We start from the raw sequence: 26,827 nt of genomic DNA on the forward strand, positions 1-26,827 counted from the left end.
CTTAAGCCTCTGATCCGATTTAGACGAAATTTTACTGAGAGAGAGAGGGAACTAGAGAAAAACATAGTTTAGTATTGTTAACCCCATTTTTTGAAAGGGTTAAGCTATAATTCGTTCTGTGACAGACCAAAATTCACGCGGGCAAAAGCTAGTTATCAATAAAACATACAATACAACTCTCATTAAGGCGATAGGTGAGGCAAAACTGCAAAATTGACCTCTCTTTGAATCCCTACTCCTCCTAAATGGATGATCCAAACAAGAAAAAAAAATATGTGTNAAATGTATTGTTTATTTCATTTCATTTATAAATGGATCTCGATTAATTACTTCACACATCATTGATGATCGGAGTACCTGCTAATAATATTATGGCCACGTCTAAAATTAGTGATAGTGTCGTCGTGACGTCACGGACGTGTGACTTGAATGTGTTAATGAAGTGAAGTGATGTCATAGCAGGATGCGTGAATTTTAATACGGTGTCCTTTAACGTATTCTGAATAATAAACGGCGAGTTGGTGATTGTTTTAAGTTAGCACTCGAGTTTATTATTTGCCTTGCTTTAGAAATTTAATGGTTTCCAAGTATATGTAGACGCCACCCACGTCAAATTTAAAACTGGCATCTTAAATGTAATAGAGTACAAACTAGATTTTTTTTATGGTGGTGGCAAAAGTGGTATTTTGCAACATAAAATTAGTCTGAGTCTAGACCTTAAATATATCTACATTTTGGATATTTTTAAATAAATTGTATAAGAGTTGCGCTCTGAAGAAACGTTTCCTAAACTAAATGTAATCAAACCTAGTCATGCAAATCTTTAACAAATTCTGTAGCAATCAATTTGATCACTTTCAAATTGCATTTATATTGTAATGAATAGTTTACTATTGTATCAGTTGGTCGCATGAGTAATTTTCATTATATGCAAACACGGCAAACATGATTCACTTGCAAATACCATAAAACCATACTCTTTAAACATTTAGTCATTGCTGCTCGTATGCTTTTCGTTTCGCTATGATAAATACGTGAATACGTTGCTTCAGTCCGTTTCAGTTTATTTTTCACTTTCAAAATGTTGTAATTTAGCACATTCAGTGTAACAAATATGTACGCCAATCAGTCTGTTCTTTTCAAGAATTTACGTTTATGAAATAATTTAGATTACCATCTCTTTTACTCATAACAGCATTCCAGAGTGAGTTAGCGAGTGGATAATCGGAATCGTTTTGTCGATTAAAGCCCCCAAGTATATTCCCACTAATCGCTAAAACATGCGTAACTAGCACCGCTATAGCACTATGAGGGATATACGCGTATGAATAATTCGCGCAAACTGAACTAATTGGCTGTATAACCAACCACGTCCGTCCCAGGTCGCATCACCAGCCATGAACCATTTAACGTCAAACTTTCATCCGGTATGGGGGCAATTGGAGTAAAACCCATTTTGGACACCATTAAAATATCTCCATGATCATGACGACTCTTGTGTCATATAACATTCCAGATCTGTGGCCGGAATTTTTGATTAAAAATGTTTTCATGTTTGTTTCGTCGCATCAACAGAGATTAATCCCGCCCAAAGCGAAAATATTTGCACGAAACAAAGAGATATTCGAGAATGCCAAAAGTGAAGATTTTTTGATACACACGCCGTTACCAAACGACTGTGCAAGAACGTGTGTTCGCAAGATAAAATTAATTGCTTGTCTCTCTTGATCAAATCTACGTGTCTTAATCATAAATGGGGACGCTAGACTGAACAAACAACATGCAAAGTCTTAGTATCAGAGGTCACCCACATTTTCCACTGGTGACGAACTGACGAGTCAAACGCCATGTTATTCTTTACCAATCATAGTAAAAGGAGCTGATAATTAATACATTAGTCATCGATCATGCAATGATGGTATAGTGTAACGACCGCATTAATATTACCATGATTACGTTGAAATCACAAATAATACGTTCAAGGCCAATACTAAGATTACCTCTTCCGAGGTCACTGTCCTGCAATTACATCATCAATCCGTCGTGAATCCGAACACGCGTAACGTAAAAAATTAAATATGGCCGCCAACTTGGCGTATAGTCGCATCTATTTATCATTATCAACGTCATTGAAAACCTATGCTTTAGAATCGGGTAGTCACCCAATCACTACAGCATTGGCAGAATCCAATGCATCTGCAGTTTAATTGTCACCATAAAAACCTAGGAATGTTCATGACCCTTATTCACTTAAAATGAACTCTCCTTTTCAAATCAGGTTTCTATAGTATAACCGCTATAACTGAGCCAGTTGAAGTTAGAGATAACCGACCAAAATATTGTCACAATTAACCCCAGTACCTCAACTTTGCACAATGTTCACTATGATCGTACTATGGAGTAATTTATGCCTACCCGTCCGGCCGCGGCGCCGGTTTCGCTGCGGCCTCGTTTTTCGCCCCCAAATCAATTTCCACGATGACGTCACCTCACCCCCTCCCGCGTCCCGCTCTGACACCATGCCCTTAGGATACGGCCGTTTCCGCTCCTTACACAACGCTGTCTTTACGTTTAATCTCATGTTCCAGTTGCGACTCTGTTGTTTCAACCTGACGACTATTGATGCTTTCTATTTATAGTTCATCAATGCATGTTTGAATTTCACTAAACATCTGATTAGTTTTTGGTCATTCATTTTTTTTTACTAATATTTATTTGAATGGCATAGTAACAGTACACCGCATCAACGGCTTATTATAATGATGCAGCAACGAGCACACTTCATTAGGCAAGTGTTACCTGACGGAAACGCGTAGCGTAAACTGTATACCTAAAACGCAACGAAACTCGTGCGCAACAGAAACAAACCAGGTACAGCGGGTTATGATTGAACGCTCGCAGGTATTTTCGTGCACAATATTAATACTGAGATTAAAATAAACCTTCGCCTAACGAAAGACGGACGGGCAGCTAACTCCGAAAGCTGTAAAACAAATAACCAATATGTTCTCAACATACCATTCGTGAGCCCGTTTTTCAGGTGCTACATCATCATATTTACCGCCGTGGCGGGTTAATGTGGCCGCAGTACCGCAGGAAACAATGGAGCTATTTTAACCCTGTTTATACGCGGGGTACATACCGAGCTCACCATGCTACAACTATTTAACCTTGCTACAATAGTCTTATGTAACCAGCCACACCGAAAACCTTCACCTGTATCTTTCCCGGGAAATGTGCATTCGTATGCATCCACTCCGTACTGCAAAGTTTCATGACGGCGAACTTATGTCATAAAAATTCACACATTGTTGACAAACAGATCGTTCATCCAATTTGGCAAGCGGCAATAATTCCAACGACATAAGCAACGTTGCGTCACCCAAGGTAATAGCCCTGAATTCATTATCTATATCGTGTCATAATTCTTAATAGACATGCGAATGCCCACGTTTTTATAGATGCGTAACACGTCATCGTCAAAATTAAGCAGCCATTGTAATTTGCTCGATTACCGCGAGTACTCGCATCGAATATGTTTTCCGTATACCGGGTAATGGTAACGTTAATCTACAATTTTAGCCGGTGGATCATTAGTCACATGATTTCTGATGTTCCCAGACACATAGAAACGAATTCCGAGACATGTTTTGCGACGTGCAGAAATAGAACGCAGCCGACTCTATACGTGCTCCCTGTGTGACGCCAGCCCGTGCTTTCATCCCGCTCTGTCTTACAACCTGGACGTATACCTTTCCTTCTCGTGCGCACTCAGTTCATTGTTTTAAAGTGTAGCTCTGTTGGCCGGTGGACTGAAATAGGTCGGGAGCGTCCGAAACAGACGGTTCACGCTATCGAAAGCTTCTGCGAGGTCACTGCCGGAAAATCACGACACGAGGACCAGGGTTCGAGGATATATATCAAGGGATATATATCAAGATATATATCGGATATATATCCGATATATATCAAGCCGGTTTTGATGATATATATCAACTTTTAAAATTTATTACTGTATTTGTACTTTTTGACATAAGATTTTTATTTTTTTAGTTGATTTTGCCGTATTTCAAAGATATTTTATGTTTTTGCTTTATTTGTCTGATTTTAAGTTTTAAAAACATTAAAAACATGTTTATGTAACACATAGGCAATAGTATTCATGAATAATACAATAAAATAATACTATGGCTTTCATACAAAATTGATATATATCAAAGTTGATATATATCGGATATATATCATAAATATCCGATATTTTGATATTTATAATAAATATCGGATATTTTCGAACCCTGACGAGGACACTAACTGATTAATGAAAACATTTTAATGTTCCAAAGATATCTCTACCTAAATGCCCAAAAAGCGTTTTTGTAAAAATATTCCTCGAAAAAGTATGTACGTCTGTACGTTACATAAGAAAATAAGATACAAGCATACATAAACTTGCCCATTGCACGAGAATGTGTCTAATAATGGTAGCCATTTAGTAGCTAGTGACCTCGGAGTAATTGCTGTGCCTGCTTAATCCCCCGGGTAATCTCGTTGACACCAAAGAAATGGCTGCGTTAAACTCTAGGCAATCTCCAATCCTTTTAACAGAGTCGAATCCGATGCTATGTTTGCTCTCCCATTTATCGCTAATTCGATTTCAGTGATGCCATCAAAGGCTTATTAGAAGGCATTACTTTGATAATTTTTTGACTGTGATTGTATTGTAATGTATTTTTTGCTTTCATTAATTATTTAGTAGCATAAACATCATGTGACACTTTGTGGATATTGTCGTTAGTTTAGTTCTAGACAGAATTAAGTCTGATTATAATACGAAATCAGAAATTATTCAGTTGTTTGTTGTTAATTCAATGCATTCTCTTGGCCTCCATTGAAAATTCGACTCCAAAATCTTGATTATTTTCCTGAATACTTTTATTGCTGACAATACGCGCGGTAACCGCTTGCGTGCTCTCTATGTGTTTTATTTATAAGTTCGTCTGAACCGTTATGCTTCTGCAGAACAACTCGTTCAGCGAGCACTCCTATTATTCTTTTCATTTACATTTTCCCTCGTGGAATATAATTCTTTTTTTTTCCTCACGACTTCATCTACCAAAATAGACTTTTTATGCCCTTTGAAGTCATGCTCTTTTTGTTCGATCCGCTACTTTAAATGTTTTTCGTAAGAATTACTTACGCCATTATTGAAATGGACTCCTTGATCTGTACTCTGTTAGCTTGTTTCTGTAATACATATCAAACGGAGTAATTGTTCAAGCCACTCATGGAGAACTTGCCGACTGGAGCAAGAAATTAGATGACTATCCAATTAAAATTTTCATAAAGCAATTTTTGGAGTTGACATTTGATTTTCAATAAGAAACGTTCCATGCCGTCTTTCGTACGTACTGTTCAAATATTTTGCGTAATACATTCCACAAATTCCTTTATGACTTCACTTCTTTCAACTCCAAACAGTTAATCCAAGCCGTAGTTTTTACAATAAATAAACATCACAGCCCAAGCTGCCAACCAGTTCTTCCAAGCGTCATTTTCGTGGACCCAGCGCGTCGTGTGATGGCAGCCTCGTCGCCCTTTGGCAGCCGTCGCTGCCAGTGCCCCGACCAGCTTAACCAGACCCCCAACAGTTCATTGGCTTCCACTTCCAAAACCGATCCTGTCCACCGCAGGGGGGATGGGAAGATCTTTTCCCCTGGTTATTCTATAGTTGGCACGCGCTCCGACGTCTGCCTCGATTAATGTTTTGTTAGCGTTACTGTTGCTAACTCTACCTGCGTCTAGGGATATCGAATCAGTATCGATACTAATACTTTTATCGATTGCAAAATCTCGAGAGATTTTTGCTGCTATATCAAAATTAACTATCTTCTCTACGACTTATCTGCGCTAGACATCTAAATATAAAGTGAAAAATATGAGCACTTACACTTTTACGGTTCCTCTGGAGAAGGAATAAAAGTAAATAATGTCGTGGTCGTGACGTTTACATTTAAAGCAATAATATAATACTGATATTATATCGATTGTACTTGAGGCGTAATCTACGGGGTGTATTAGATTTTCGGAGAGTACAAATTTTGTTGACTAAACTCGAAACTAGTACGAACATATTTTCAAACATTGCTGTCGATTAAGGAAAACTGACATAAAAAATGTAGTTATACGATGTTTGTTCGATACGAAGACGAAATTCTGAGAAAAGTACTACACTAATCCGCCGAGTCTATACACTCGTGTATTGGTAAAGGATTACGTACGGCCCATACATCATACGCGCGTGGTGCCAAACCGTACCAGCAGTTGTTACTTTAATTAAACATCTCAGATATTTTGATTACTTGATAAATAGCTACATGTGATGTTTAGGGATATTTTTAATAAACACCACGCCACGTAACAAACGGATTTCATCCATCGGACTTTCAGGGGGCTTAAGTTCAACGCTTTGTTCGCTCGTGCGGATTATGATCAAATACCCTTCATCTGTGTGAGATTTCATCTGAACAGTTTGTTTTGATTTTGAGTTTTCAAATCCAAAAATATATTGGAAATTTTCCATTTGTCAAACAAGATTTGCAGTCGCGTCTCGATGGCGCGTCACCGCCTACATATTGAAAAGCACACACAGAAAATATGATTTTTATTCCAATTGCGGAAAAAAATATTCATAATGTGCAGACTTATTATTAGCACCTGTGTGTAACATACAAAAAGAGCATATTTTCATGTAATTCAACGTAAACACTTACTCGAGCGTACTGTGAGCTGTGTTTATCTTTTGTCACTGCTGTTTGAAATTTGAAAATCTATCCGCGACAATACATCCACCTGTATACCTGAAAACTCGGAAAAGGTCGTATCAGAACAAAAAGCGTCCAATTTGTCAACGTTTTATTGGATGGTTTAGCGCGTGCGGACTATGACAGGGCAGTTACACCGGTTACTTAATTAGGTTGGCTCTAACCGCGCCGCCGCACGAAAGGCAAAGTCTCCTGAAAAGAGGTTAACGGACTCGTCATATACATTTACGATGGCGATGATAAGCAAAGGCTTGCCGTATGTGCCATAAACGTTTTGTGGATATGCGCACTGTTCATTTTAAGGATTACATGTTTAGCAGCTATAAAGATGACAACGATAGTCGCAATATTCGTAGAAATGCTATTAGGCTAGATACGAGAAAAGTTAATCATACAACTAATGGGACGAAAACATAAAGATCGTTAGGATATTGATTTATTCAGTACATTTCCATAAGAGCAGGGAACTCGTGATGTCTATCAGCAGAAGCTCGCGCGGCTACAGCAAATATCTGTCATGGATACAGCCGTAAACAACTCTAGATCACTGGTCCACGTGCCATTTAAAAATAAAACAAAATCCACGATAGCCCTTCCCGGTATTCCTGAGCGGCAGAATTCCGCCAACTGGTGACGCGACCGGTACCCTTGACGTCAATGCGGTCGACATGACGTCTGATCTGACCATCCAGCCAGACGTATCGCACACTACATGCACAACAATAATCACCATTACACACGTGACGTTATCCACACCTTCGTAAATTTCAATCTATTCTAATCCACTAAGGTGGACTGTGTCAAACGCGCTAATTATAGATTAAGCATGAAATATTCCTCGCTGTTCTAATTTCGTTAGCAGATGTTTTTTGTTTCCAATCCTGAATTTACATTCTTTATCAGATACTAATCTGATTGCGGCTTTAACTTCGACCGGTTGAAATCCGGTTAATGCACCCAATTTCTGGAACTACCGTGGTCCGGGCGCGTTTCATTTGTCAGCTCGGTCTACCCGGAGCGCTAGATTGCATCTGACGGCAGATAGGATTGGCTCCTGCGTTCTGGTTTACCTTTCAAACGGAGTTGGCTCGAATCGCGATTAAGATAAAACGGGGAACCCTTTTTGGAGAATTCCGCTGTGCATTCATTCCGTTTTGTTCGTCAGAAGGGATTTTCGCAGATTAATTCGAATGATATCTGAATATAGCCTATGTGCTTTCGTACTATGCTTCAGCTGTTTATGTAAAAATAACAGAAATTCTTCTGTATTATGTACAGTACGGATTTGTACGAGATCAAGGCAAAGTTTCCTATTATTACATCAAACGTTAAGGACAAATCTAAAATTATCCAACATAGCAACGCCGTTAAGTAACTTGTGTTTTTCCGGTCTCAAGCTTGAAGCACCACAAACAAAATTCGTCATAAAACGTTACGAATACGCAAGGAAAACACCACGAAGAATTTGAATTCTCCGCATCGAGGCAAAACGGAATATCCAGTGGGCAATTTAGTTTCATGTCCCTTTCCTGGAATACCGATATTGATATAGTCTTCATGCTTGCCTTTTCGACGTATTTGATAAAGGTTTTTATTCGTCTACATCCTACAATAACTCCTGAACATGGTAGATATTTATTATTGAACACCTACAGATAAATAATTAATACTATAAGACATTAGAATGCTAATCGTATTACAAAAAAGTTGTCTTCGTACATAAACATCATTCCCCAGTTGCTGGCTTTTGTCTTCGATCTATGGTTTGAAATCTACCGACTGCCAAACTTCAAACCATAGTTTTAAATGGTAGTCTTCCTAATTTACTACGTGCAATGCGCACCATTGCCTCTTAAAAATCATTTCCTATTTTCAATATTTAATTGCATCTTACACTGTGTTCAGGATTAGTTATATTTTACCGCATCGCTCCGTCTGGGCGTCCGCATTAGTTCAGCTTTCTCCCCCATAAATAGATTCTTGTATTAAACAAATGTCAGTCTGTCAAACTAGTCCGGACTCCGCAAGTCGGACAGGCCTGGCGACTGCTATAAATGGGAACTTACATTGCAGCCGCTTCACCGCACTATCTATGGCTTCCAATTGACAACTATAGCTCGTTAGTTATGTGTTCACTGATATCTGTGTTTAATCTAGATTCCTCTACTACAGTCAGCGTCAAATAGTTCGTGACACCAGTAGCCAAAAAATTCGCAACACCTATCATTAACAGCCCTTTACAGTCCACTGCTGGACTATGAGCCGCCTCTACTATAGTGGAGGGTTTTGCCATAATCTCCACGCTTGGCAGGCGGGTTGGAGATCGCAGTTTATAAGATTGATGTTTGTCAGAGAGCGCTGCTGCCCGTTCTCTGTTTGATGTGTAGTCCCTAAGTCGCCTCTTACGACACTCGCGGGAAGAGTAGGGGTTGGTGACAAATGTATTCTACTCTGCCGTCACCACACGGCACACCTATTTGTTACGATTGGAATAAGGTTGTGTTGTCAACTTTTTGGTCATTTTGGGTGTCACGAACTATTTGACGATGTCAGTTAAAATTAGAAACAACGCTGTACTGTTTCTGATTATAATTTTAATAATTAACTAGCGGCCGCCCGCGACTTCGTACGCGTGGATCCCGTTTTACCCCCTTCCCGCTTTTCTGTTGAAATTTTTCCTGAATTTTCTTTGCTATAAACCTCACGGAGCCCGAGACCTTTCCAACGAATGCCAAACCGTGGAAATCGGTTCGTGCGTTCTGGAGTTATAGCGTCAGGGAGGAAAACCCGACTTATTTTTATATAGTAGAAAAAAATTATGACTTTAATATAAATAGGATATCCATGTTATACGTGAGAAAATTAAACTTTCCATAACTATTAAATTTCCATGATGACTATAGCAATCATGATTGATCATGATATCAATAATTAATTATATCTGTTGTAATTCCAAATGAAAACCACAATTACTGAAACATTTTCCGAAATTCTAATCAGAATTTTCCAAAGGGAAAATATAAATCAAACAATCTATTAAGCTAATAATAATATAAATCAAACAATCTATTAAGACGTTAAATGTAAATAAGGATTACATTGGCGTAATAAATAGTTAAGAATAGCGATCTACTAAAGTTAATCACACGATACTTAAAAGGGAACCCTTGCTAATTTTAAATGGGACAGATTTAGAGTACTCTAACTCTACGCAGACGCGATCAGAGCATATTAGACCAACGGTTGCCCGAATAAAGTTTATTTTAGTTTGTCCGTGGCGTAAGAGGATTATAACTAACTCGTCCTTCGTTCTGGCGTACAGTCAACTGCACGGTTTTGACAGGCGTTTAACTTTATTGCAAGTGAATAAGGTTAGTTTTTCAATGAATTATGATTTCTTTGCAGTACTGTAGTATGAAGTTCTGAGGTTTTGCAGCGGCTTTATTTATATGCTTTGCTATATTAAGGCTTGCTTTGAGAAAGGTTTAGTTTAACTAAGCCCTATTAAACTGTGCAGCGTCCAAGCCGTATAAGATTTTCAAGTTAAACCTCTTACACTCAGTGACTTGCTTGTTTACTTTACTTCTTCTAAGGACTGATTTTACCATCGTCAGATAACTTTTTACTGATGAATAAACTTGTGATTTTGACATATTTCCCATACTGAAACTGTCAATGTGCCAATCTTATTCTTCAGTTAAAAATTATCCGACGATGGTAAAATCAGCCCTAAATTCATTTTCTTTTGACAATTCTACCGTCCGTGACCCAATGATAACTATCCCCAAGATATTCGACGATTTGACTTATCAGATGAGGAAATGTCGATATAATTTATCGATACATCACCGTTTTTCAGGTAGGCACTGTTATATGCAATGCAGGTCCTTATTGCCGCCCACCATCAATAAGAAAACACAATATCGTGCACGGAAACATCACAAATCCTGATCTTATTGAATTTCTGCTCGATGCTGCATAAGCTATAGCTTATTTTGAGAGCAATGGGGGTAATAAAATGTTATGCTCTTCCGAGTACACCGACTGCGGTAACGGAGGGTTAGAATTTAGACTTTTCTGTTTTACTGTACGGTTATTTACTGTAGTTTTCTAGCTGTTAGTTATAAGCCTAGCTTCTGGTAGAGTTAGACTCTACTCTCAATTCAGAATCACGTGTTGGTATTTACAGTTGAGTGAGACGCATAAATTGAAAAATCGCTTTGGGCAATTGTTTCCCAATTTCGTTAGAATAGAAAGTATTTATTTGTTGATTTGTCTCAAAACGAACATTGCAGACTTGAAGCAACCAAGTTGTCAGAAAAGAAATCTTCGCATTGAGCAGTCGATGTATTTCGACCATGTCAGATTCCTGAGTTGTTCATAAGGTCTGATATCATTGATCTGTTAAGAATCGCGAACTTATTAGATTTAATACAATAATGACTACCTCTGAAAATTGCATTTTAATAGCTAACATTTACAAATTATGTTGTTATACACCCGTCAACATCTCCCATCCCTTTCAGAGCCCATTGTGGGCTAACGAAGCGCCCTCACCCCGACACTGTTCACCCGCGACCAGAGGCGGCGTAAGGCGTGGGCGACGTGGGCCACCGCCTACGGCCTCGCGGTGCAAGGGGCCTCGCGCATCAAAAATTTTGAAAAAAATTATACAAGGTGGAGATGACAATATCACAATACGACAATAAATGCAAACATTGACTATTAAATATAAATTCTTGATAGCTAAACAATGTAGTTAAAAATAAAAATATACTTTTTTCCAAACAAATTCAGCCATAATCAGACACAAAATTAAGCAACAACACGGTTTTTAGTGACGAACATTATTCGTTGGCGCAATATTTCTTTAAAAATAATCACTGAATCAAGAAATCAGAAACTGTCAATGTATAGACCTTTGACCCTTTTTTTTATTATTTCATAAAATCAGTCTTCAGGTCGCCACAGAACAAGGCCTCGCGAAATCTGTCTTGCCCACATCAAATTTAGGTCTTGCCCCGCCTCTGCCCGCGACAGCACGCCGAAGTTTCACCAAAAACACGCGATATTCCGCGTTCTACGAGAGCGCGTGGATTTCCTGGTACGGGGGTGACGTGACTGGCGGATTCTTTGGAAACTATATTGATGACAAGGATGCGTGGTCAGTTCAGTCTGCACATATTTGATGTACTTAAATTTGACTATTCTTACCGTTAGATAATTCCTGGCAATAAGTGGTGACTGAGTTTGTTCCGGCGTTTCTTTTCAGCACTNAAATTGAATGAAATTTTAAATATACCGTGTCTTTACAATGCCTGCATAGCTAATGAAAATTCAGCCTTCTAGTTTTATCCACAACGAAGTTACAGGCAGTCGAAAATGGCCTGAATTGCTTCGAGAAAAGGATGGTACGGCCGTGCCGCTTTTTTGCTCGACTTGGTGGGGGCACTGCCGTGCCCCCAGATGCCTAGCTTCTGGTAGAGCTAGACTCTACTCTCAATCCGGAAGCACGTGTTGGTATTTACAGTTGAGTGAGACGCATAAATTAAAATCCGCTTTGGGTAATTGTTTCCCAATTTGGTCACAACACAATAGAATAGAAAGTACTTATTTGTCTCAAAACAGGGTATTTTGGACTTGAAGTAACCACCAAGTTGTCTGAAAATAAATCTGCGCGTTGAGCAGGCGATGTATTTGGACCATGTCAAATGTCATGTCTGATATCATTGATCTGTAAAGAATCGCGAAATTATTAGATCGAATGATGCAGAAATTATTGACTCTATATTTAATATAATCAACACTACGTCTGAAAATTGCATTGTAATAGCTAACATTTACAAATAATGTTGTTATACACCCGTCAACATCTCCCATCCCTTTCAGAGCCCATTGTGGGCTAACGATTACGAAGCGCCCTCACCCCGACACTGTTCACTCGCGACAGCACGCCGAAGTTTCACCAAAAACACGCGATATTCCGCGTTCTACGAGAGCGCGTGGATTTCCTGGTACGGGGGTGACGTGACGGGCGGATTCTTTGGAAACTTTAGCGAACATTGTTCGATTCCAAAACATACGCATGGTTTATCGAATAACTCACAGTCATGTAACGTTTTTATAGTTAAAATCATACATATTACAAGAAAATCACTAGATTTATGCTTTTAAGTTCAGTCTTCTTAAAAAGTTAGTTCGTTTCTTAGTACATACAGAGAACATAAACTACATTACATTAGATTGCACATTTTGTTGTAAATTAGCATCTATTTCAACTGTACCGCAGTGCTAAGCTTGATGTCCCGACTGTCCCGTGTCATCAGGACATGAAAAGCCAATTACAAACCTTTTTTCAAAAACTTACATCAAAATAAAAATGTATTTTCTTGAAAGAAACGGTACACCTACCTAAACCCAGTACCGTGCTGAAGATTACAAAGTACCAGAACGAATATTAAATAAATAAACCCTTACACTCTCCTTTCGTTTACCCCTTTAGTAGGGTCCGATTGAACGCGGCCGTAAACAATGTAGAACACACCGTTCGATTTTGAACCTTATCGCAAAGGCGGAGGAACAAACACGTGTATATTTGTTCGCGACTGTACCTTACGCGCGATCCATTTTAGATAAGCTAATGCCGTAAGCCAGAATTCCTTTTATAAGCGGAGCGGATTATAAAACATCTAAGAAACAACAGCAAAGAGAAAAGCTATAAATAATTGGGTCACCAGCATACATAATTTAAAGCAAATATACTTACGTTGTGGAAATCCTTGGGGGAGGTTTTTGACCAGTAGTGGACGTCGTTTGGCTGAAACGAACGAACGAATTTATTTTTTATTTTTATTTTATTGTTGACTGACAAACTCTTCTAAAAAGATTGTCCATGATGACGGCATCCAGATTCCAGTAGTTGCTTTCAACACTGATCAGGTACCTTATTATTGTACCCAATACAACGATCGCTTTTGCGATATGTTGAGAAATTCACGCTTGTCTATCGTCAAGAATTTTTCTTCCTCATCATGAAATGTTTATTCACCCTACTTTTTTGGGCGTTCTTTTACAGTGCATTGAAATTTAAAATGGTTTCTTGTAAAGTCCGGTCGCTGAGCACGNCGAGCACGCAGAATTTCGTATTGCTGTCGCGACTGTGCGACGACGGGCGGCCGCAGTGACTGTGCAAGCGCGACAGCAATATAATTACGCGCGAGCGATAAGATGGGTAGCTTGGGGTCATTGGACGAAATTCTAACGTGCTCGGCGACCGGACTTTAGTTATAGGGTAACAACTCGTTCTCCGCTCCACCCATCAACAAACTACACCCGTGCCTATCTGGTTATTGTTCGGTTATTGGTAAAATACACGTCATTGTTAGACCCGGGCGGGACACGCGAAAAGGTTTTATATTGGACCTGATAAGCCTAATCGAGACCCTTTAGTTAGAGCAACGAGGGGTATTAGTCGCTTTTACGGGCTATCTGAAGCTGGTTGCTGTAGGATAGGCAAGGATAGACTTTTTTGCCTATAAGCTAAGCTCCGATCTGCATCTTACTTGATGGAAAGTAATGATTTGGTAGAAGGTTGCAGTAAGCAACACCTGGTTGTAAACTATATTAACAAAGCCTACCTGTATGTCTCACTAAAGGGCGCAAAACTCACTCCACCATAACCAAGGGATGAATCATTTCATATCACGCGGATTGCTATAGTCTTATTATAGCTTACTTAAACAGCACATTGAATGGGTGTCTAGCTACCTCCTATGATCTGAGGTGTCTACTTTTCCTAAAAATGCTAGTGTTTAAATACAAACATTTTAAAACAGTGATAAAGGAATTACGAACTTTAGCTGGATTGTTACCATGAAAGTCTCATAAAAACAAATTATATCCTAAAATAAATAAGACTGGCATACTTATCTATTATTATAAAAGAAAGTCGTGTTAGTTACTCCACTTATAACTCAAGAACGGCTGAACCGATTTAGCTGAAAATTGTCAGGGAGGTAGTTTAGAGCCAGGAGAAGGACATAGGATACTTTTTATCCCGTTCGAAATAAAAAAAAAGTCTGCTTATTTATTGCCATTAAGGCGGAACAAAGTTCGCCGGGTCAACCAGTTTAATATAATTACAGTAGGTTTTTTCGTAACCTTGATAAGGCTTAGCATTAAATCAAAGTGAAACGAGTATGATAAGGCTGAATAGATACAAAAATAATCTAACCTCGTTAGATTTTTATCAGTGCCGCTGCCGGCATATGTAAAGAAAAAAATTTCCATTAAATACTCATCAAATAATAATACAATATTACATAATACACTGTATACCGCAGTGTTAAGCATCAACCACACCAACGCGTGAAGATCGCCATCGCCGGCGCACAGTGGTTTGATTTTAAAAATAGGTGGACATTCGATCGAAAGTCATAACTTCACCGAAACAAAAATTGTTTTGCGCGATCAAAAGTCGATCAAAAAATGCCAGGTCACGCGACCCATGACAGTTCACGCGAGTCATTGGCCTATGATCGTGCTGTGAGCGATCTGCACGCATTAGGGTTCGGCCAAACCAACGCGATCACAGCGCGATGAGCTGGCGTGCAGCGATGGCGACCAGACCTAAATGCATTGTTCGCCATCGCTGCACGCCGGTTGATCGCGTTGGTTTGGCTGAATCTTTAGTGTAGTTGAAGCATTAAGCTTGATGTACACTGTCTGGACACCACACAAAACAGAAACTTAAAGAAAATACTTGGCAAAGAAATTAACGTTTAAATCTGTGTTATAGGTATAATTTTTGGTACAACTGAGCTTTGCTGCTTGGCGTAAATGAAATCTTAGGGTAACTTTTTAAACTCACTTTTTATCCTTTTTAGGACCTTCCTTTTTTTAATATTTGTAAACATTCATTACCCTTCCTTTTTTTTTGCTTCGGCGCAGTCGGGCAAAAAGGCCTAAAAATATAATTTTGTAGGCAGTGTATGACCAATGCCGTTGATAAACTGTATGTTTATCTTTTTATAAAGGACATAATATTGTTTTTTCGCCAGTCATTACACTGGCATCAAGTGCCCACTATCAAACCTACAGCTTCCGCTGTGACGCGCTAAATAATAATACTAAATACATAATAATAATCACAGTTATCCTGTTTGTTTGTACAACTTAATTGTGATCTGACCTTAGCCGATGAACAATTCAACACTAATAATGGTATTTGTATAGAATGACGTCAATGGCGTGTAGTTTGTGAGCAATTTAACAACTTAGGACAATGAATTTGATGTATTTTGACACCATTGTTGACTTGTATGAGAAATCAACCAACTGGTTACTTCTATAAAACTTTACGTGAAAGTAGAATCGTAATTAAAATTATTTTTCTTTTTTTACTGAAAACTGGCAATAAAAAAAATTAGTTAAGTCATCAATATAAACTTGCAAGAATTTTTAATAAAATTGTCCGTTCCAACATGGAAATCAAGGTTGTCAATTTACAAAATCGATCCAATATTTTATAGCTTATCAGTAATTTGTTTGTTTTTTTTTTACGTGTGATCTTTGATTTTTATAGCAGTCGATTTTTTCAATTGAAAAAATCGTCTTCAAGACCTACTCTGCTAAAGTTTTTAATCGATTTAAAAACTCGACTATCCGTTTCGTACCGGCCAAATCCTCGATCGGGCGAGTATCGACTTTCTATTTGCGTCCAGACAGCTGCTCGGTGACTGCTCATCAGTTATTCAGCAGCTATTGTCTTCACCACGTGACGCTGCTTGACACACAAACCGATTTTAAGTTAGAGTATAAATTTGGACGTATTTCTTCTGAGCACTGGACCATTTATTGTCCCGAAGCAGTGGTAGGGTTAATACTGGGACTCTTTCAACAATTAAAATTCTAAATCACGTAGGAGACGCGTAAACCGATAGCGCCGCGCTCTCTCTGAAATTCAAAATGCCCTAATTAAAAAAAAATACTGGGACGCGTAAAACGCTTTTTGAAAGAAAGCCTATTTGCAGAAGGTACTTTTACTACTACTCTATACTCGTATTGAAAATGTATCATTTATATTCTGTTTTCATTTCCGTGTTTTTTTTTGTCTTTTATTCTTTATTTCAACATAATCTAGTATTGCTGTTTGATGATAGCATCTATAAATCAATTCCCCTTAGTAAATGAAATAGAACACAAATCAAGGTCATGAAAATAACCTATTTCGCTTCGCCCACATATCTTGAAGGGTTCATATATTATTAACCTTAATCTAAAAGGCATGTAGGACGTTAGTTTGTGAACACATACATACATGGCCTTGGCCTCGCCCTGACTTTGGGACAACAGAACCCACCCCATATAGGAAGTGGAATGAAGAATAGTATTCTTGTATCATGTAACATAATATTTATGTACATGCTATCAAGCTATACTTTGTGGCATCTTATTTCGTTGCAATAGAGTCTACTTTGCAACAAAAATGTATAGTCTAGTGTGCCATGTTTCCAGAATTTTCGCGCGGCAAAAACCTTGACAGCCGGTAGAGAATGTGATGGATATGGCCGATTCGGTCGCCAAAAGCGTAACTTACTTTCCGCGAGAAAAAAGTCTCCGCTTTTCGTGTGTATTCGTAAAAGTTTAGGCCACTTATTTTTGCTTAAAAAAAGATACATTATGACGTATGTGTTTACTTTTTTGTAAATGCAGTGGTAACCCTAAAAAATATTTCAGATTTTTACTAAATTCAGCCTAAATTGATTTATTTATGTAACGTTGCTTGAAGTGGCCAACCCCATTGAAGTTGGGGTTAGTTATAAAATATTGGTTTTTATGACGCTAGGTTTGTTTACAGTCAAACACATTGGCCAATTTGTTTAACAAACATTTGTATTGATTGGCGCCAACATTGGCCGGATTGCGTTACGCAGGGCGTATTTTGATTTTATTACGCGAGTAATTTTATCACGCTGTGCGCTTGTTCGAACACGCTGACATAATAAAGGTACAAACAGTAGCTCAAAAGGTAAATAAAAATAAAAACAAAAAGTTAATGCACGTGATGTATATTATAATTTATTAAATTCTGAAGAATATGCTATTTTTAACCCGTTTTATGAGAAGACCGACCGAATGACCGTCAAAGTCGCGGTATAAAGCTAGTATAAAATGATTATGTTTTATCAAAACTTTTTAATCGTCATTCAATGTTAATTGTCAAAATTGTGATAATTGTTTAATTATAAATTATCTTGCCACTTTATTTTAGGTACAGTCGTCAGCACATGAAAGTACATTTTTGGAGCGAGTTTTACGCCCTTTTTTTCACAAACATTACTATGAGGTCTCACAGTACGCGTAGACGCACAGGGTGACACACGAACCAATCACAGAGCTCTATTTAACGCTGTGTTGTGTGAGTTGTTGCCTCACTTAAGCAAGTATCGTTTGTGAATACGGGTGTTAGCCCACTTACTTTTCATATTGATAAAGTCATTATTTTCTTTAATTAAAAATTTTGGGACTGGACCTTCTGTTCTCTTCTACTCTGTGCTGCGGCCATGCAACAGAGCAGCCGTTCCGCCGATTTATCGACGATAAACCGCTTTTCATTCTTGTTTTACACGTAAAGTGTACGCAAAAATATATTTGTTTATACTCCGACAAAAGAGCAGAGTATAAAAATTTTATTCGATTATATTTTGAGTTTATTTTTTTCGATGTTACTAACAGGTTATGAGGATGGAATCCAGTGGCGCTTACGTTTCATTCATGATGCGTCACGTTTTATTTTTTAATTTGTGTTGCTACCTTTCATATAATGTAAAATTTTTGTATAATAATTTCCTGGCTCTCGCGAATTGACTCACATTAAATAGATTTGTTTATTTTCCTTTACAAATGATCTCACTAACGAATCTATTAAAAACCTTGTAAAGTTTTTCCAAAGATAAACAAATATGAAAACAAAAAAAATGTTCATCAAACTAACTGAACTAATATAGCAATATTTATTCACAAAAACCGGCATTAACTGGCCGTAAATCGGTGCGGCCATTTGTAAAATTGTAATAGTGAAGCGGTTGCGTAACAGTCAGAGAGCAGAAATAACAGGAGTAGCAGCGCGCGGTTATTTCCATACAAAAAAATTTCGCCATTTCCTGAGGGGGACGAGGTAATGACATTTGTGTAACAGCTGATGGCGCTGAGACACTATCGATATTTTTGTCGATGAGAATCATTGCTCTATGGTTCATAATCTATGGCTCGTTTAAAAAAATGATATGAATTAATTTATTATCTTAAGGGAGATTCAACATTTCAGATCTCNCGCAGCACGTTACTCGTCAATAGTGACATTTGGAATATGTCATTGGTGGCGCTGCAACTAGTTTTTATAAACTGAGTGAACCACTGGTCTACTTACATTGCTAGAGGGGATTGCCTGTCAGTTCCACTCCTGTTATTTCTGCTCTCTGGTAACAGTGCTGCCAGATTAGGCGAATTATCGCCATTTAGGCTACCTTCGGGGGTCAAATGGCGACCAAAAAATGCAAACGGCTACCGGTAGCCATTTAGGCTACCTAGAAAAAAAGATCGGGCTATTTAGGCTACTTCAGGATTACTATGGAAAAAGAAATTTTGCATGTAACAAAAGTAACGAAACGTAATAATGCACATCCACCTAACACTTAATCTGAGACATCCACCGTTCTTTCAATTCGCTCACTCTTCATAAGAGTGAGATAGAGCTATTGCGTACTGTGCGTACAAGTATAGATATAAGATACTGGCTTTGGCCCGCAGCTTCAATTGCGTGAAATTTAGTTTGTCACAGAATATGTTATTCTGAGTTATAAAGATTGATGCTGTAAAGTTTCATTAAAATCTATTTAGCAGTTTTTGCGTGAAAGAGTAACAAACATTGTTAACATCCAGACATCCATACACACTTTCGCATAATAATATTAGTACGATAGGTATTATACTACTCGTATCTTAAGGACTTGGCGTAACTTTAAAATAAACGCGCTCAGTACATACATTACGCACACACTTACACGCATTATAAACACACGATTTAAGAAAACAACATTATAGGCAATATCTGCTGACAAGTTTGTGTGTGTGTTTGTTCCGGCGTTTCTTCTCAGCACTTGCCATATGTTTGTCTCGAAGCGCTGGTAGGGCCCAAAAGATAAGGAGACATGTAAAGTGCCCCATAAGGGCTAACTTTTCTTATTTATTATTTTTTACTAGCTTTCCGCCCGCGGCTTCGCCCGCGTGGATTTTTGTCTGTCACAGATAAACTTTATCGCGCGCGTCCCTGTTTCAAAAACCGGGATAAAAACTATCCTATGTTCTTTCCCGGGACTCAAACTATCTCTATGCCAAATTTCATCAAAATCGGTTGCGAGGTTTAAGCGGGAAAGCGTAACAGACAGACAGACAGACAGACAGAGTTACTTTCGCATTTATAATATTAGTTGGGATAATAATTTTGACGTTCATAAGTGCCACTTGTGGTCTAAACTGAATAAATACTTTTGATTTTGATGTGTGTGTGTGTGTGTGTGTGTAGTTGTCAGCTGATTGCCATGTTGTTTTCTTAAATATAGTTCCAAAATACTGAACTGTATGTAACCTATGCATGACATTGACAGTGGGGCGCCACCGTCAATACCGGATCGCTGGTTCCGATTTTTGTCATGTTGGAAACCATATACTTGAACGATGGTAGCGCCCCCCTGTCATTGAGTTTGGTAGGACAGTTCAGCGTGGGTCATCTATATTCTTGTATTTACTCGGCACAAGTCAGGTAGTGACGTCACATGAAAATGTTGCCAGAATGAGTACTGACCAAACATTATCTATCTCTTTTTTTATACGTCACCATGGGTATAATAAGTTAGAAAGAGATAAACAGCTGTTTGTCATTAATGTGTCGATTTGATATGCATTTGTAAGCAATTTTTGTATACTTAGCTCAAAAGGTTAGGCGAATTAGGCTACTTTAAGAAGAAAAAAATATTAGGCGATTTAGGCTACTCGGTAGGAAAAATTAGGCGAATTGAGTTGGCTGATATCTGGCAACCCTGTTGCGTAATCGCTCACCTGCGCGCGCGCATACTATGTAACAACAACAGTGTAGTGATGCGCGAAACGATAGTCAAATATCGATAATTCAAAACTTGGATAAATTCATTATTTACATCTTATTGAGAGAGAGAGAAAAGCGCGATATTTACTCAATTATTTTTGAATTGTATGTTTGTATTGTAATACGAGAGGAAAATTTAATTTTGTTATTATGCTGGTAACCTTTTACAAGTAAATAAATAAAGCGGTGTTTTCCTCTTTTTTCACGAAGGAATGTTTTCATAATACTGATTTTCCCGTGTATTTTCTTATCGATAACTGACCGATTTGCTCAGTCAGAGATTGGATTATTTTTTTAACAAGCCAGAATTTCTCTATCGATACAAATATTAATTACCGATAGCTACGAAAATGTTGGGCATCCCTACCCCGTATGACTCACGCGCAGATCGCATACTTTCTGCCGTATTAATTGGGAGCTGATGGACTTAGTGCATGCTCTCGGTGTATTCGACGGGGGCAACTATGATCCATGCCAGGAGTGGGAGGCAAAGATAATGTTTTCTCTTTGAAAGGTTGACGACTTCTGATTGGACTTAGTGCTTTCGGTAGTATTCGACAGGAGCCACAATGATCTATGCCAGGGGGAGGTAGAGATAATGTTTTTGGTTTGAAAGGTTGACGACTTCTGATTGGACTTAGTGCATGCTTAATAACATAATGATGTGTTATACTTTCGAATTTTATTTTAAAACATAATGTGATAAACTTTCGTCAAATAGTGACACCCAACGTGGCCAAAAAGTTGACAACGCAATCTCAAAGACTTAGCTTTGAGGTGCTTTGAGTGTCACTATTTGACGCACACGTTAGCGTGGCCTAATCGGACCGTAGTTTAGGCAAATAACCTAAAACTATGGTTAATTAGCATCAACCGTTTAAGACACAGAGTTTACGTAAATATGTAGTAGTTTACATGAACATGCTGTTCTTCCTGTTTAATAATTAATGGCTTTTGCTTGTGGTTTCGGTCGCGTATGTAGGTGTTACCATACCTAAGTCGTTAGCATTTCAACATAACCCAAAGCTTTCTGTCTCTAGTAGATTGGACATTTCCAAAAATTTTCAGCATTATCAAAAATAATATAGCCCACACGGTGTTATAAGTTCAGAATAGCATTTCTTTATAATTTGATTTTTAAGAAAGATTCCTCTACTAAACAAACATACAAACTATTTAACCTATATGATACAAGTCGTGATTACTAATATCAAATTACAGCGGTTAATGATGCAAAGTTTAATTTAACACGACCGCAACTCGAGCGTTTACCTTGATGTAGTCATCAACAATACGGTGTTTGAACCAGTTTACGGCCGTCTTAAAAGTTCGTTTAATTTACGACAAGTAACACGGCACAAGGAAAAATCGGGATACGGAATACCGGACTACTTAGTCATGTCCGGGATTGCGGAAACCGGGATGATTTTGGGATGTTTTATGTTATACGGTTTGTTTTGTTTTTGTGCTTATATTTAAGACTTAACAGGTCACAATGCCCTTAGAAAACAATTGTTTTTTTCATTATTATTTTGAATGGACAGTTATCCGGAAAATTCAGATCATTGTGTCCTAATTACCAAAATCTAGTGCTGCAATAGAGTTTGTTGCAACTGGCAATGTTGAATTGAACCTACCTCATAAATTAGTTAGGTTAAAGACCTAAAGATTTTATCTATTTAGGACTTCAGGCTGGTAAAGATATCTAAATAAGACCGTGCAATAACAAAAAGAGAGCTGAGCAGCCTAATATTGTTACATTGACCTCATTTCAATATCAACACAGCGGTCCTCTTTTAATACAGGGTGTACGAAAAAATAACTAAAAAGAAAAAGCGAAAAGACAATGTATAAAATTAATTCAAGTACGACATCAAAACGTAATATCCTGAAGAAATAGCAGACGCGACGAAAAGTTTGTTTCTTTTTTCGTCCTCTTTCGAGATGATGCGGTATTTATTTGACAAATTATCGGGTTCAATTCAAACCCGGGTACCCGGGTCGTAGGGCTGCCATGCCATCAGAGTTTCACCGGTTTTTTATTCGAACCGTATCTTTTCTTTGCAAGATTGAGAAAAATATAGTTACTTCATGAATTTATTAAACAAAATCCTGAATAAAAGTGTTGCATTTTTTTTTTCACAATACTTACTTTTTTAGCAAATTTTTTTTAAAATTTCTATTATGTATTATTATGGCAAATCCGCTCGTTTTACGGAAAATTCGTTTTACTTCCGGGGTTATTTAAATAATGGCAGCCCTAGAGTCATGGTAATTTAGGGCGTTTTTCCGCATTGCGTTGAAAATTCAATGTGTGCTAGCTAATACGAGTGTATTTTAGTTTCAAAACCATTTTATGTGTAATCATAATCTTTTTTATAATGCTAACCAATAATTAGTTGTCATAATTAAAAGCTTGACATCACCAACAGTTAATTGGAACCTACATAGTCCGATTAATCGAACCAACAGGAAAAAAAAGTTCACGTGGTCCGATTAACACCTTTGCTGCGGCAGTAACTTTCTAATACTTTCCATTCCTTCGGTACAAGGTCAGAAAACCTGGTATTAAAACTTACGTTGTGGCGGCACAAGGCTTAAAGACCTTGTAATATTTAAGATATATTAATTTTATTTTTGGCTTCATGTTAATAGATATTGTGTTTTTTTTCNAATTACACTTCTCACTTGCTAATCGCATTCTATCTCTTTCGCTCCTTTGAAAACAAAATAACTTAGCACTTAAACTTTATCATCTACCCTTCCGTTTCGAATTATACAAGTGTCTACCCTCACAGTGCAAGTAGAACAAACAAATCAAGTTTAAACAGTATTAAAAATGTATCAAGCGGACGCATTTTGAAGTATAAAAGACGAAACGAATAAAATTCTTCTTTTTTTTTCGTCTAGTATCCTGAATCCTCTGACTTCAGAGGCTCAATTTCCACTTATATCAAACATTCAATCAAAGTTGTGATTAGGTTGATTCAAGTCTTGAAAACTTGCCATACATAACCAAACAAGGATTTGTGTATCTCACATTTGGATCACCAGCCTGGTATCAGTAGAGAGTAGACTTCTAACGGCTCTCGACATTTCGAAGCACTTATACTTTTCAAACAATCTTGATTCAATCCATCAAAGTCAAGCTAGACTTAACCAAAACTATTCTTAATCCCATGAGTGCTGGCTGTTCTTCTTCGACTGTGGTGCTTTATCACGGCTCAGTTGAAGCTATTCTATTATGAATGGAAAGGAATACGTCTCGCATAAACTTTACGATTATCTACGCCCTCAAGTCACTTCAGCACTTAGATTTTATAACCGAAGAGAAATGCTCCGCATAACGAATGGACGAGGGTTGAAATTGCTGTGGCGCTGTTTGACAAGATGGAGTTAGAAGCGATTTATGTTGTTTTGGTCTTGCATACACTATAGCATCTAGCAAAAGGCATACTTGTAGAAACACGACGTCTTGTCTTTTGCATCTATATATATAAAAATGAAACCCGTTTCGCGTTGTCACGGCATCACGTGTGAACGGCTGAACCGATTTCGATAATTCTTTTTTTTAAATGTTTGTGGAAGTCCAAGGATGGTTCTTACGGAAAAAAATATTAAGAAAATCTCTACGCTAAGGCGGTACGAAGTTCGCCGGGTCAGCTAGTACTTAGATAAATATGAATTCTTTCTTATTCATAGCATCCTCGATGGCACGTCTGTATTGTCTATTTCACTCATTCTTGTATTTTTTACAGTCTGTGCCTTTCAATTTGTCTTTATACCAAATATTGTCAAAATCACTTCAGTCGTCACAATCAATAAAATAATGTCTATGATTGTATTTCGTCTCTAAAACGTGTCTGACCTACAAGCCTGCCCATAACTCTGTCTTAATATAACCAATCAGTCCCTCGTCCGTAAATAACCTGAATAATTCCAAGAACTCGAAACGTCCATTTCGAATTAGTTTTATTGTTGTTTGTATATTCCCAAACAGATACCTTCCTCCGAACATCTAAGTAAATCCTTTTGATAAATAAATAATTGTTGATTTAATGGAAATTTTGACCAAAGAAATCTTATTCTGTCTGATTCTGATTTATATTTACACGTAAACAAACTTGAAAAGAAATATGGCGCTTTATTTCAAAGACTTTTTAAGTGTTACAGTAACATACATCACCAATTTTACCGAAGATCCTCCTTTTATGGTTTCCAAAATAAACATTATAGCTCTGTAACTAAATTAGATTAATACGAGAGTCTCATCTAAATATATTGCACCAGGGCGTTGAAATATGTGCTCAGTCTCAGTAACGTGACTTTTATTTGGATCTACTTTGTTAGACTTTTTCAGTCCTGGGCTTTCTTCAGGCAGTAAAAGAGTATCATTTTCATCTTACTGGTGTTATAAATTGATGCAATCAAATTCTGTATCTATTATTATGTCGTTTTCTTTAAATTTGTATTTCTTTAGCAGTACCTACAAATATTAGCTTTTACATTGGCGTCATATTTGAAGTATTTTGTATTAACCAAAGTTTTCTTTTGTCCCCAGGTCTTAGCGGTTCGAAAGCGGACCTGCAGCATCGACGCGAGGTGTTTGGTTCGAACCTTATCCCGCCGAAACCTCCCAAAACCTTCCTCACTTTAGTATGGGAGGCCCTGCAGGACGTTACCCTGATCATTTTAGAAGTGGCTGCCGTTGTATCATTAGGATTGAGTTTCTACAAACCGCCAGAGGACCCGCTCGATGCCGGTAAGTCAATTATTACTAGGCTGATTGCCTAAGAGAGTCGGTTTTGGTGTTTCGTTGGAAGAATGGTAGAGTGAGATTAGTGATCTTATTAGCGTCCGATAGGTTCCAATTTCTCTTAGAACTAAATGAAATGAATCAATGTTGACCAAAGTTGATAAGTGTAAAATCTTGACACTAGTGAACAAAAGCTCTATTGAAAGCTTAATGTTGTGATTGAACGTTAACATTTGTTTTTGTTAACATTTATTGTTTGATGACGCAAGTTCCAAGTCTTCCTCTTTCTTCAAATGCCTTTCTCTGGCGAAACTATCGCTGGCTCTCTTACGCCGTCAGTCTCATAGACAAAAATTCTCGAATATACAGAAAGTCCGTGTATTATACAAACAGTCATTTGTACAGAATCCCTAGAAACATTTCTAAGTGCCAAAAATAGCAATAAATTCATACGCAAACCATAATTGGAAGGAATATGTGATGCAAAGGATTTTTATGTAAGACCCCGTTCTGAATCATTCATAGGCTTTTGATATTTCCGCGATTCACGTGTACGTATCGCCCTCGATGTGTTTCCAAATGCTGATGATATGTTATAACAAATTATTTGTACTTTATTTATACCCTTTTCAAGTACATCTAGAAAACCAACTGCCTTTGAAAAAATGTAATTAGAAATGGACGTAACATCAGCAAAAGATTTTCCATCTCCAACGACTATGAATTGATTGAGAACGGGATCGCTGCCATTATTGGCAATTTTAAAATCATATGCTTTCAAAATTGTAAAATTATATACATTAACTGTTCTTCTTTGAACTGTAAGTGTATTTGTTACATCTGATGAATTTTCATTTATGATAAAACAGATTCCACAGCTATGAATAGCTTTGACTAAAGCTAATTTTAGTTGTAAAATAATATAATTAACAAGTGTATTTTCTGTTTTCAATAACAATGTGGAATCATTAGACGACCCTGGTAAGAATGTGTAAATAATATTATTAAGACACCTTCCCTTAGTATTGATAAATGTACTCAAGCTTTGATACCCTCAACTTCCTTACCTTTGGAATTTGGAAATTT

The 26,827-nt window shown here is 37.6% G+C and overlaps 1 protein-coding gene across 1 annotated transcript in view; it reads left to right on the plus strand.

The window, feature by feature from the left end:
- The window catches only part of PMCA (plasma membrane calcium-transporting ATPase 3), a 150,587-nt gene that overhangs the window by 73,067 nt on the left and 50,693 nt on the right, over positions 1 to 26,827 (plus strand). Inside the window, exon 4 of the mRNA XM_028307276.1 lies at positions 25,547 to 25,747. Within this exon, the coding sequence (XP_028163077.1) occupies positions 25,547 to 25,747 (201 nt within the window). The remainder of the gene's footprint in view (positions 1 to 25,546; positions 25,748 to 26,827) is intronic.

Source organism: Ostrinia furnacalis, unplaced genomic scaffold, assembly GCF_004193835.3.
Source record: "Ostrinia furnacalis isolate ACB-3 unplaced genomic scaffold, ASM419383v2 OfSCF2155, whole genome shotgun sequence".
Lineage (NCBI taxonomy): Eukaryota > Metazoa > Arthropoda > Insecta > Lepidoptera > Crambidae > Ostrinia > Ostrinia furnacalis.